This window comes from Alosa pseudoharengus, unplaced genomic scaffold, assembly GCF_046254945.1.
Source record: "Alosa pseudoharengus isolate Yale_2024_CS ecotype anadromous, Long Island Sound unplaced genomic scaffold, YU_APseudo_1.1 YU_APseudo_1.1_scf_3, whole genome shotgun sequence".
Classification (NCBI taxonomy): domain Eukaryota; kingdom Metazoa; phylum Chordata; class Actinopteri; order Clupeiformes; family Clupeidae; genus Alosa; species Alosa pseudoharengus.
Window position 1 is genome coordinate 4,020,501 of NW_027468718.1, and position 12,302 is coordinate 4,032,802.

Consider the following 12,302-nt stretch of genomic DNA (forward strand, 5'->3'; position numbering starts at 1 on the left):
GAATCTACTACAGTAGAGTAACAACAGTTCAAATACGTAGGTACTATAGTAAATATTCAGTCCACTCTGTCACAACGATTAGGCCACATATTCTCTCACTGTGAAGTGTTTAGCAAAAAAAGTGAAAAACATTGAAAAAGTATGTATGCATTTGTATCTCAGTTTCATTAAGCAGGAAAAAGCAACTGAGAAAAACTGTAAATTGACACTTAAATCATGGAATTATTAACAAAATATCACAACATGTTTCCACCAGCTCTCTCTGCATGGCGGAAGACAACTGATGAGTTAATGGAGAAAAACAGACAACTGGAGGAGAACAAGAAGACAATAGAGGAGAAAGACTTGGAAATGGAGAAGATGAACCAAGAGATGGAGAAGATGAACATGCAGTTAGAGGAGAAGAACATAGAGATGGAGAAGATGAACCTGCAGCTAGAGGAGAAGAACAGAGAGATGGAGAAGATGAACCTGCAGTTAGAGGAGAAGAACAGAGAGATGGAGAAGAATACCTGCAGCTAGAGGAGAAGAACAGAGAGATGGAGAAGATGAACCTGCAGCTAGAGGAGAAGAACAGAGAGATGGAGAAGACAACACAACAGCTAGAGGAGAAGAACAGAGAGATGGAGCAGATGAAACTGCAGCTAGAGGAGAAGAACAGAGAGATGGAGAAGACAACACAACAGCTAGAGGAGAAGAACAGAGAGATGGAGCAGATGAAACTGCAGCTAGAGGAGAAGAACAGAGAGATGGAGAAGACAACACAACAGCTAGAGGAGAAGAACAGAGAGATGGAGCAGATGAAACTGCAGCTAGAGGAGAAGAACAGAGAGATGGAGAAGACAACACAACAGCTAGAGGATAAGAACAGAGAGATGGAGCAGATGAAACTGCAGCTAGAGGAGAAGAACAGAGAGATAACTGAGAAAAACCAAAAACTAGAAGAGGTCAGGAAGACTCTTCAGGAAAAAGACAAACAACTGAAAGATAAAGACGTGGAAATGGAGGAGAGGAAAAGACTTGTACATGAGAGAGACAAACAGATAGAAGAGAGAGAACACAACATCAAGGAGAGAGACAAGAGGATAGAGGAGAGTGAGAACAACTCCCAGGAGAAAGACAAACAATTAGAGATGAAAGACAAACTACTGCAGGGAAAGGACTTGCAGATTAAAGATGGAGAAAATAATCTCAAGGAGAAGATGCAACTTCTGGAGGAGAGCAAAAAGAGACTGATTGAGAGAGAGAAGATGCTGGAGGACAAGAAAAGAGAGATGGAGAAGATGTTAAAACAACTAGAGGAGAACAAGAAAGAGGGGGAGAAGATGACACAACAGCTAGAGGAGAAGAACAAAGGCATGGAGAAGATGAACCGACAACTTGATGAGAAGAACAAACTCCTCCATCAAAGAGACACAGAACTGGAGAACATGACTACACGAGAGAGGGAGAGAGAGAATCTACTGGAGAATATGACTACACGAGAGAAGGAGAGAGAGAGTTTACTGGAGAACATGACTACACGAGAGAGGGAGAGAGAGAGTCTACTGGAGAACATGAGAACCCAACTGCAGGAACAAGAGTGGGAGCTGGAGGAGAGAAACAAACAGCTGGAGGAGGGAAACAAACAGCTGGAGCAGAAAGAACAAAGATGTGGCGATGGTGAGTGTGAGACAATCATTGCTGTGTGTCTACGCTACAATGTCCAGTCACCAAGATGTCCTTACAGTCTTAATTACTCTGGAAAAGTGTGAAATGGTCCCATCATCCAGTTTGTGAATCTGGATAGCTGCACTGCTTTGGTTACTGATCCAGTGTCTGTCTGTGTTTCTGTGTTGGGTTCCCAGATCCAGATCCTCCTCCCATCAGGAGAAGACGGAGTAAGGATTATCCTCCAGACAGTAAGTCATCAGTGGTCTCTGCTCCATTCATGGGTGTAGCTTTATCATAGTGGTAGTCAGTGGGGATGCAGAACTCATTACATGTGTGTAAGTAACTCATTGCATTTATGAAGTATGATCCTACCAGCCTGAAACATCAGATGCAGTGTCAAGTCTAGAGCTGGATAGAAGTTTACTTGCTGTGGTTGTTACAATGTTATGATGTGTGTGGTATCTTTGCTGTAATGTTATAACTGTTATGATGTTAACTGTGTGATGGCTTATTGTGCATGTATGTGTTTGCAGTGCTATGATGTAACTGTGTGATGGCTTATTGTGCGTGTGTGTGTGTGTTTGCAGTGCTATGATGTAACTGTGTGATGGCTTATTGTGTATGTGTGTGTGTGTGTTTGCAGTGCTATGATGTAACTGTGTGATGGCTTATTGTGTATGTGTGTGTGTTTGCAGTGCTATGATGTATCTGTGTGATGGCTTATTGTGCGTGTGTGTGTGTGTTTGCAGTGCTATGATGTAACTGTGTGATGGCTTATTGTACATGTGTGTGTGTGTTTGCAGTGCTATGATGTATCTGTGTAATGGCTTATTGTGCGTGTGTAACTGTGTGATGGCTTATTGTGTGTGTGTGTGTGTGTGTGTGTGTGTGTGTGTGTGCAGTGCTATGATGTAACTGTGTAATGGCTTATTGTGACTGTGTACATGTGTGTGTTTGCAGTGGGAGGAGAGAGTCCTGGTCCAGCCCCCCCAGTGTCTCCTGTTGTGTCTGAGCTGAGGCTGGTGCTGCTGGGGGGGAGCACATCTGGGAAGAGGGCAGCAGGAAACACCATCCTGGGCACACACACACTCACACACACATCCACAGAGACCCAGCACAGTGAGAGCAGACAGGGGGAGGTGGCTGGGAGACGGGTGACCGTGGTGGACACTCCAGACTGGTTCTGCAGTGGACTCTCTGAGAAGGACATGAGACAGGACGTGGGGCTTTGTGTCCGTCTGTCTGCCCCAGGACCTCACGCCTTCCTCCTGCTGATTCCAGTGGAGCCGTCTGAAGGGGAGGAGAGGAGGATGCTGGAGAAAATGGAGGATATTTTTGGGGAGGGCTGTTGGGGACACACACTGATCCTCTTCACCCATGCTGAGGGGATGAGAGAGAGGAGTGTGGAGGAGTTGCTCCAGACAGGGAGCCAGGAGCTCCAGCAGCTGGTAGAGAAATGTGGGAACAGGTGTCACCTTCTCAACGTTAAGGACAGACCTGATGACACTAAGATCACACAGCTGCTAGAGAAGATAGAAGAGATGGTGTCAGGAAACAGAGAGAGATTCTACAGCAGTGAGACCTACCAGGAGGCAGAGAGACATCTCAGAGAGATAGAGAGAAGGATGCAGAAAGAACGAGAGGTGGAGGAGAGGAAACAGAGGGAGGAGAGAGAGAGAAGAGAGGAACATGATAAAAATGTGCAGGAGTCTCTGCAGAAGATGGAGGGAGAGATTCAGCAGCATGAAACAGAAATTAGAACATTAAATGGGAAAACAACAGAACTGGAGAGAAAGATGAAAGAAGAGAGGGATGAGGAGAAGAAAATAGAGATGGAGAGAGAATTAAAGAGAGAGAATGCACTGAGAGAGGAGATGGAGAGAAAGCTGAGCAGAGTGAGAGAAAAGATAGAAAGAGAGAAGAGAGAGATGGAGGAGAGACACAGAGAGGAGATGGAGGAGATGAGAGAGAGCTATGAGAGAGAGGCCAGGACTGAAGCAGAGAGAAAGCTCATGAAGATCCTCCTGCCTGAACTACAGAGAAACATCAGCTTCAGCAAGGAGAAGATGGAGGCAGAGTTCAGCAGACAGATGGAGGAGAAGAACAGACAGGTGGAGGAGAAGAACAGAGAGATGGAGGGACTGTTGGAGACTGTCCAGAGACTCAGTCGACTGGTGGAGGAGGCTGATCAGAGAAGTTCAGTTCAGAGCTGAGAGATGGAGAGGAGGAGAGAGATCAGAGGGGTGAGACTGGCAGAGAGGAGAGGGGAAGAGAGAGAGAGGAGAGGAGGAGGAGAGGAGGAGGAGAGAGAGGAGAGGAGGAGGAGAGAGGAGAGGAGGAGGAGAGAGAGGAGAGGAGGAGGAGAGGAGGAGGAGAGAGATCAGAGGTGTCTTTAAAAAATAGCCATCCTTTCAGTTTCATCAGCTTGGGCAGAAAAAAAATCACATTTCACAATATCATAACCTGAAGGATCTCAGCATTACTAAAGCTCACATTTCTACTTTCCTTTATTTTGTTTATTTGTTTATGTTCTGAATAAATATGTTATTGATCTGTGGTGTATGCTAATTGTAAGAGAAATCAGGGGAACATAGATCATTCCAGCATCTCTGTGATTGTTCATTGTGAGACAAATGGTTTGTTCCATTCAAATTCACCCATGTTGGGTGGTCAGACGCCAATTCAACTATTTTCATCTGTTGAATACACATAGACATTTACACAAAACTGTTGTAAATCATTTCCCATTTCCCTGGGTATGCGCTCTACACAGAATCTTTCCTCAACCATCTGTAGCAATAATGTTGAGTTCTAAGACCAGTTCTAGAGTTCTTGCATACTCTATTAAGGTGGGCTGGTAGAACAATCTGCAGCTATAATGCAAATCATTTCCCATTTCCTGGGCAGGTAAAGTGCGTGTGTTTGTGTGTGTGTGTGTTTGCGTGCGTGCGTAGGCTGTAACCGGTCTGCCTTACCCAGATAGTATGTACATTGTGTATATGCAATTATTTTTGTTGATGTACATTTGTAGATTTATTGTACAAAATAAATAGTTGAAAATGTGGCTTATGATATGTTTCATTTGAACGTGTATGAAAGTGCAATGGTCTTTATCACACTGCACTGGTTAAATGAGTCCATCTGTATTAGCTTGTGGGCTACATGGTTGAAGTGACATTTCAAATAACAAGAGTAGCTGTCCTTATTAGGCATCCACGTCATAGTCCATATGATGTCCATCATCTGTATCATACTCCACCTCTAGATGGTGCTGTTGTTGCAGACATCAAATTGTAAAGTGTAAATCTCCCTGATGTTGCAGAAGGAATCAGATTGAGTAGCAGATTATTACATCATCATTAATATCCAGTGTTGGGAGTAATGCGTTACAAAAGTAATGTAATTACTGTAATATATTGCTGTTTGCGGTAACGCGGTAATGTAAGGCATTACAAAAAAAAATGGGTAATATTTTACACGGTACAAACTTCAGTAACGCGCGTTACAATGCATTTTAACCAAAAATTAATGTTTTGTTTTGATACATATTCGCAAACACCACCGCGAGAACAACAAAGGAGAAAAAATCCGCGCAAAATAGTAGAACGTTATCTCCTGATACTGGTTGAAGGTCATTTAATGAAACATCTAAGTGGTGCCACGCTAATATTTTTTATTCTTGATAAAACACAAACTATGTTCTTCTAGTGCATGTCAGCTTTGAGCTGTGAACTTGAATTAAAGAGAATAAAGGGATATAAATGCAGAAAAAGATTGTGTAGCCTGGCAGTGCCACCGCTCCCACCACGCGCATCACGCACTTTGCGTTGGGCACCAAAGGACAGAGGGGGCACCCAAATGTAACCAATGAATAGTAGCTTTACTGCAAACTGCGTTTCACTCTTCATCAATAACGTTTACAATGTCAGAATGCACTAACACCATGGTACATGGAAGTTTGATACTTTTTGGGTTCTCTCAATCTCCACCACGTAGTGCTAGAATGGAATTGGTGGGTCTTCAATAATTAGTTTTCCAAGCGTTTACATGAAGCACATGATATGCCGAGTTGACAAAAAAATAATCCATTCAGATAGCTAGGTGGATACCAGGCTCATAATTCACTTTTATTTGCAAAACGAAATGCAACATGTTATTGCATACTTTCCAAAGCAATGAAGGCTGCTTAAAAAAACTTAACATTCTGCATATTATTGTTAATATTGTGCCATCAATGTAACTCAACAAACAAGGCTTGTAAAAAGAGCTGGCAAAAAGGCATTATGAGAACGTAAAGATCAATGCTCTTAAAGTGACAGTGCACCATTTATAAGAAAACAGCAGGAATGTTTAAAAACACACAGTAATGGTCTGTAAATAATATACCTTTTATTTTACTTTAGGTGTTTGAGTTATCATTTAAATGTCACTTACTCAAAACCACTCACTTAGGCACCAAAATGGTCAGTAGGCCACCATCTTGACATGTCTTTATTAAAGGAACCGTACGTAGGAAATGTATTTCAATTAATCATAAATGGCCCTGATATGTCACTAGATATTAAGAAATCATGTTATTTCAAATACTTATATCACTGACAACAGTAGTCTGGCCAGGATATTGTCATTTAAAAAGTGGAGTTGCAGCCCTCAACTGATGTTGATGCTGTCATGTTTGTGTTTTGGCCTGATGCGCAACCCTCCACCTATCTACTAATCACAAAGTCAGTAGTGTTTCGGCATCCGTGTTGCCAGCTCTGCCAGTCAGAGGGGAGGGGAAGGGGATACATCGCTCTCCAGTAGTTTGAAAGTGATTGCAGTACCAGTTTTGGCCACAATCTTACATACAGTTTCTTTAAGCTTTGATTTACAATATAGTAGGCTCTCTATTGATTTTAATGAGCAGGCCTAGGCCTTAGAGTTACAGTATTTATATCACAATTTACCAGACTTTGACCTTTTGTCGGGTTTTACCAAAATTCTGACTATGATTTAGTGTAATAAACTGCATTTAGAATGGCAAATCCACATTTCCAGATATTTTGGTGAAAGTAACTTAAAAGTAATGCAATAGTAGTGTAATGCCTTACAGTAATACAGAGATTTTTTTTTTCAGAGACAGTAATATTATAATGTAACAAATTACTTTGAAATGACAGTAATAAGTAATGCATAATACATTTCGATTTTGAAGTAACTTGCCCAACACTGTTAATAGATAGATAGATAGATACTTTATTGATCCCCAGGGGAAATTCAAGAAATAATAATATCTACAGAAATGTAATCAGCAGCTTTATCATAGTCTACCTCTAGATGGTGCTGTTGTTTGCAGCCCCACAGTATCTGATAAAGAGCACCTCACATCATCATTAATATCTACAGGAATGTAATTAGGAGCTTTATCATATTCTACCTCTAGATGGTGCTGTTGTTTGCAGCATCACAGTATCTGATAAAGAACATCTCACATCATCATTACAGTAAATGCAAAATCTGAATGTATTAAACAGGCAGTGCAAATAGTACAAATATCACATTGATAACATACAAAAAAATACCAATACAAACTAGAAATGCCAAGGAATTACCAGTGCATGAAAATGCAAAATATATGATATAAAATACAGAGTTAAAACAGATAATGCAGAGATAGTTACAATGATGTTGCTAAGGTAGACATTAGATTAGATTAGATTAGATTAGATTAGATTAGATTAGATTAGACTTTATTGTCCCAGAGGGGAAATCTTGGGCATACAGTGCTACATACTGCTGCTTATCCTACAAACCACACACCAGCTCAACACCACATACCACATAAAAGACAGCAAGAATAACATAGAGTAAGCACAGCAGCCATAGTAAGCATCTGAGCCTTTCCCCTTGGTATTGCACATTTCCCCAAAAACGCATAGCACCCCCTATACTCAAAAAGTAAGACATGGTGGTTGCTATGCTAAATAAAGTGGTTGCTATGATGGTTGCTAGGGTGACATTATGGTGGTTGCTCGATTGCAATGGTATAAAATAGGGCTGCTAAGCTGTTGCTAGGGTACATATGGTGGTTGCTATGCCAAATAAAGCAGTTGCTATGCTGGTTACTAGGGTAATTATGTTTGTTGCTATGGTGGTTGCTAGGTTGACATTATAGTGATAATTGCTAGGTTGTTGCTAGGATAATTAACTTGATTGCTATGGTGTTGCTGGGAAACATATTATGATGGTTGCTATACCAAATAAAGTGGTTGCTATGCTGGTTGCTAGGGTAATCATGTTGGTTGTTATGGTGGTTGATAGGTTGACATGAGTTAATAAATGGATGTTGATAAACAGATAGTTTAATGAATGTTGACAGACAAATAGTTGAATGGATGTGTAGGTAGATCCTTTAATAGATGTTTATAGACAGAATGGTTTGAGATGGATGGATGGATGAGAGACAGTTGGATGGAAGGTGCCTTATATTCTTGTTGTAGAGAGAAACACAGAGAGAAATGGAGCCTAGTTGAGCAGATGGCCGTTGGAACAGGTGCATTCATAGCTGTCAAAAAGGTCCTTATGATATCTACCAAGCCTCTCCATGTCTCCACAGTGATTCTAGACCGCACCTTTTCAGCAGCTATCTGGGTTTTGAGGCAGGAACAATTATTTGCCATCACTCTGGCCTTGCGCTCACTTTTTTGACGGATTGAGGTCTGGACTCAGTACAGTATTAGTTTTGCAAATTTAGTGGAGTAAAAGTCAGATGTTTCCAAAAATAAAATGCTTTTTGGGACTATATCGTATACCGGGGCAAGCTCTGTAGTGGTTGATCAATGAAAAATACTCCAGTGCTTATTTGATGCGTTTTAATGCAGAAAAAGACCCTGGGGTTTATTTTTGCTGGAGTTACGCTTTAAGTATTGGAGTAATGTGGTAAAGCAGTAATCAACCCTGCTGGAGATAAAGGCATGAATGAGTTTTCTAATCATGTTTTGACATCAGCCCTCTAAGTGTGTCATTGTGTTTTAGGTGGTAAAAAGCTGCTTTAGTTATTGCTTTCATGTATGTGGCTGTTGAAATTTAGATCACTGGCAATTAATACTCTAAGTTTTTAACAGCTTTGCTTTGAACCCTTTTGTGTCAAGGAGAGTGGCAACCCTAAGTCTTTCCACATTTTTACTAAATATAATTACTTCAGTTATTTTTGTTCAACTGAAGACAATTTTGAGACGTTCAGTTGTTGATTTGGTTAATACACTGACAGAGATTCTATGGGAGCATAGGTGTTTGGCGACAGAGCTAAGTAAATTTGTGTGTCATCTGCATAGCTATGATATGAAATCAAATTCATTTTGATGATTTGTCCAAGTGGGAGCATACAGAGGTTCAATAATAGTGGCACCAAGATCGACCCCTGGGGAACACCACAGGTCAAAGACATTGGTGTTGAGGTACAGTTGCCTATGGCAACAAAGAAGCTCCTTTCTTGTAGATATGATTTGAGCACTCAACATGATGCACTTCAACATGAAGCCATTAGAGGGCAGCATATTCCTTCAGTGTGTAACCAGGGCCAATGGAGTATCACAGCACTGAAACATTGTTCCCTATCAGTGAAAAGCCAGCTCAGTATTTTGTGTACTCATCATGAACCAACATGTACAGTTAAGAACAAAATTATTCATACCCCTGGCAAATATTGATGTAATGTTGATTTTCTCTTGACTAATATGTTTGTTCTGACTGAAAATGACACTGCCACATGCCAAAAGGTTGAAAGACAATGTGGTAGAAACATGGAATCAAAGAAATAATTGTTTTTATTTTTTTTAACATTTTTATGAAAAATGGCATGTCCAAAATTATTCATACCCTTTTTTAAATAATCAATGGAAACATCTTTATTTGCCATCAAAGCTCTCAAAACGGTCCTTATAATACCTACCAAGTCTCTCCATGTCTCCACAATGATTGTAGACTGCACTTTTTTAGCAGCAATCTGGGTTTTGAGACAGGAACTACTTGCCATCACTTTGGCCTTGTGTTAACTTTTTTGACTGATTGAGGTCTGGACTCTGGCTGGGCCACTGTAAAATGTTGCCATTGTTCTCTGTCAACCATTTTTTGCCTTGTTTGGCTGTATGTGTCCACTATGTATCCGGTTCATCCTGTCGGGACTTATTTTCCCAATAATGACAGGCGTTCTATACATTATCCCTTACGTAGCAGTGCTGCAGGTAGCAATAGTATTATTACACTACCAGTGCTGCAGGTAGCAATAGTATTATTACACTACCAGTGCTGCAGGTAGTAGTTATACTATAGGCCCTACAGGGGGATATTCCAAGTACGTGGTTTAGTGACAAACCTGGGTAAGTTAGCTAAGAGTAAGTGGTAAACCTCCTACAACAAGAGCCCTATGGCATTGTTTTATTAGGAGAATGAAGCCATACAGCTGTTCTATTGGGAGGTTTACCCCTTACTCTGAGTTAACTTACCCAGGTTTGTCACTAAACCACATCCATGGAATACCCCCCTGGTTATCAAGCAGATACCTTCATCAGTGTTTCATTGAATTAGGCCCATGGAACCTCGCGAAGGCTCAACAGGGGTATCTGCTGTCCCATACCCCCCCCCCCCCCCCCTCCACACTCAACAGGGGTATCTGCTGTCCCATACCCACCCCCTCCACACTCATGATGGGGTTTCTACCAACAAATGGCAACACATTCTTTACCCATCCCTCTTTGTTGTTGTGACTGTTTATGGTCTGTTGAGCAGCATGATGTATACTGATCATAAACAGTCACAGCAACAAAGAGGAATGGGTAAAGAATTTGTTTTCTTTATATACTGTATATAAATTAAGTTGATTATCGAAACAAAGTGCTCTGCAGACAAGATTTTATGATTGCTGATTTATTTCTCTGTACCAATTGCACACAGTGTAACATGTTATAGATCAATATCTTTGTTGACTAATACATAAATAAGCACTTAGTGCATCTTCACATGGTCAGTGCAAGATGTAATACAACACAGATAATTATATAGGGTCTGCTCACAAACAATACACGTACACTCTCATCAATATCAATTCCTCCTGAATCTGATGGATGTTGAGACAACCTAGGGGCTATTTAGGGAAGATAACAAGTTCAGACTTTGGTTTGAGAGCAAAATGGTGTTAATTGGTGGAGTTTAGATCAAGGCAGCTGTTTGGATTAGCAAAGGATAATGAGTGACCGGTTGAATTCGCTCCTCTGCCGAGTGTGTGTGAGCATTCCTGGAGCCCCAGGGTCAGCCTCTGGCTGGACAATGCTTTGTGCTGACCGGGCTGGATCTTTATCGCCATGGCAGCCGTGTTGGCACGGCGGCCGAGAGAAGGGGTTTAGCTTGTGCTTTCTGCTCTGGCAGCTGGCCACCAGGGGATAGAGGAGAGAGGAGTGTCAAAAACATCACACCAGAACAGCTCACTCCACCTTTCAAGAGTTCCAAAACAGCACCCAACATTTTGCTCAACCTTTCCAGCTCAAGGAGAAATTGGACTGTGTGTTGCTGTAAAATATCTGGCACCAGTGTTGGTTAGCAATGTTTTCATTTTCAGCTATGCAATCTGACACAGATGAGACTTTCACACCTCAGCATTTCGGTTCAGGCCACAGATCACAAATCTCACAACGCAACAGGTTTCCCATTTGCTTTGGGGAGTAGAGCAGCCTTGGGAACGCAATGCAACAGGTTTCCCATTTGCTTTGGGGAGTAGCACAGCTTTGGGAACGCAATGCAACAGGTTACCCATTTGCTTTGGGGAGTAGCACAGCTTTGGGAACGCAATGCAACAGGTTACCCATTTGCTTGGGGAGTAGCACAGCTTTGGGAACGCAATGCAACAGGTTACCCATTTGCTTTGGGGGGTAGCACAGCTTTGGGAACACAATGCAACAGGTTACCCATTTGCTTTGGGGAGTAGCACAGCTTTGGGCATATTGCTGTGTAACAGATTGATTAACGGTTGTTGAAGTAATGCTGTATGTTTGAGTCTGCACACATTGGTCCCCCTACATGAATGAGGTGGTGTATGAAATGTATAGCTGTAGGTTACACACATAGGAAAACACATTCAGAGAACACATATTCCCTATAGGTTATATGCTACCTGTCCACTTAAATGTCTAGCTAAAGGGTCCATACATAGGAAAACACATTCAGAGAACACATATCCTCCATAGGTTATATGCTACCTGTCCACTTACAGTTTTTCTCAGTCGCTTTGGTGCTTTTCTCACATCACTATTAACATTTGCACAGCAGTTAGTGCATTTCTCAAAACAATTAGTGCAAACTGCAAAACCTAGTGGATAACCTGCAAAATCACGTCACTTGCTTAAAATGGATAGTCCATTCCTCAAAAGCAAGTCTTCATGTCAATGAAACTGCCAGTGTCATCAAAATGAGATGTCTTGACACCATTGTTTATGAACAAGATAGTCAAATGGCTTTGTCATGTTTTCATTATGACAGTGTTTTCCAATGCAAAAAAAAAGGTCAGAACTCAGTGACACTACCAGAGCATGCTCAAGACAGCACTATACACTATTTGTACAGCCATTTGAAAACTACAGTAAAGTTACACATTGCTGTAGTTAGGGGAGTAAGTGAGT

At 41.4% G+C, this 12,302-nt stretch overlaps 1 protein-coding gene across 1 annotated transcript; it reads left to right on the top strand.

Moving 5' to 3' along the window:
- The first annotated feature begins 491 nt into the window (after positions 1–491).
- On the top strand, positions 492–3,925 carry LOC143099538 (uncharacterized). Its single transcript, XM_076262492.1, has 3 exons — positions 492–1,662; positions 1,848–1,901; positions 2,614–3,925. The coding sequence occupies exons 1-3, from the start codon at positions 540–542 to the stop codon at positions 3,864–3,866; spliced, it is 2,430 nt and encodes an 809-aa protein (XP_076118607.1). The 5' UTR covers positions 492–539; the 3' UTR covers positions 3,867–3,925.
- The last annotated feature ends 8,377 nt before the right edge of the window (positions 3,926–12,302 follow it).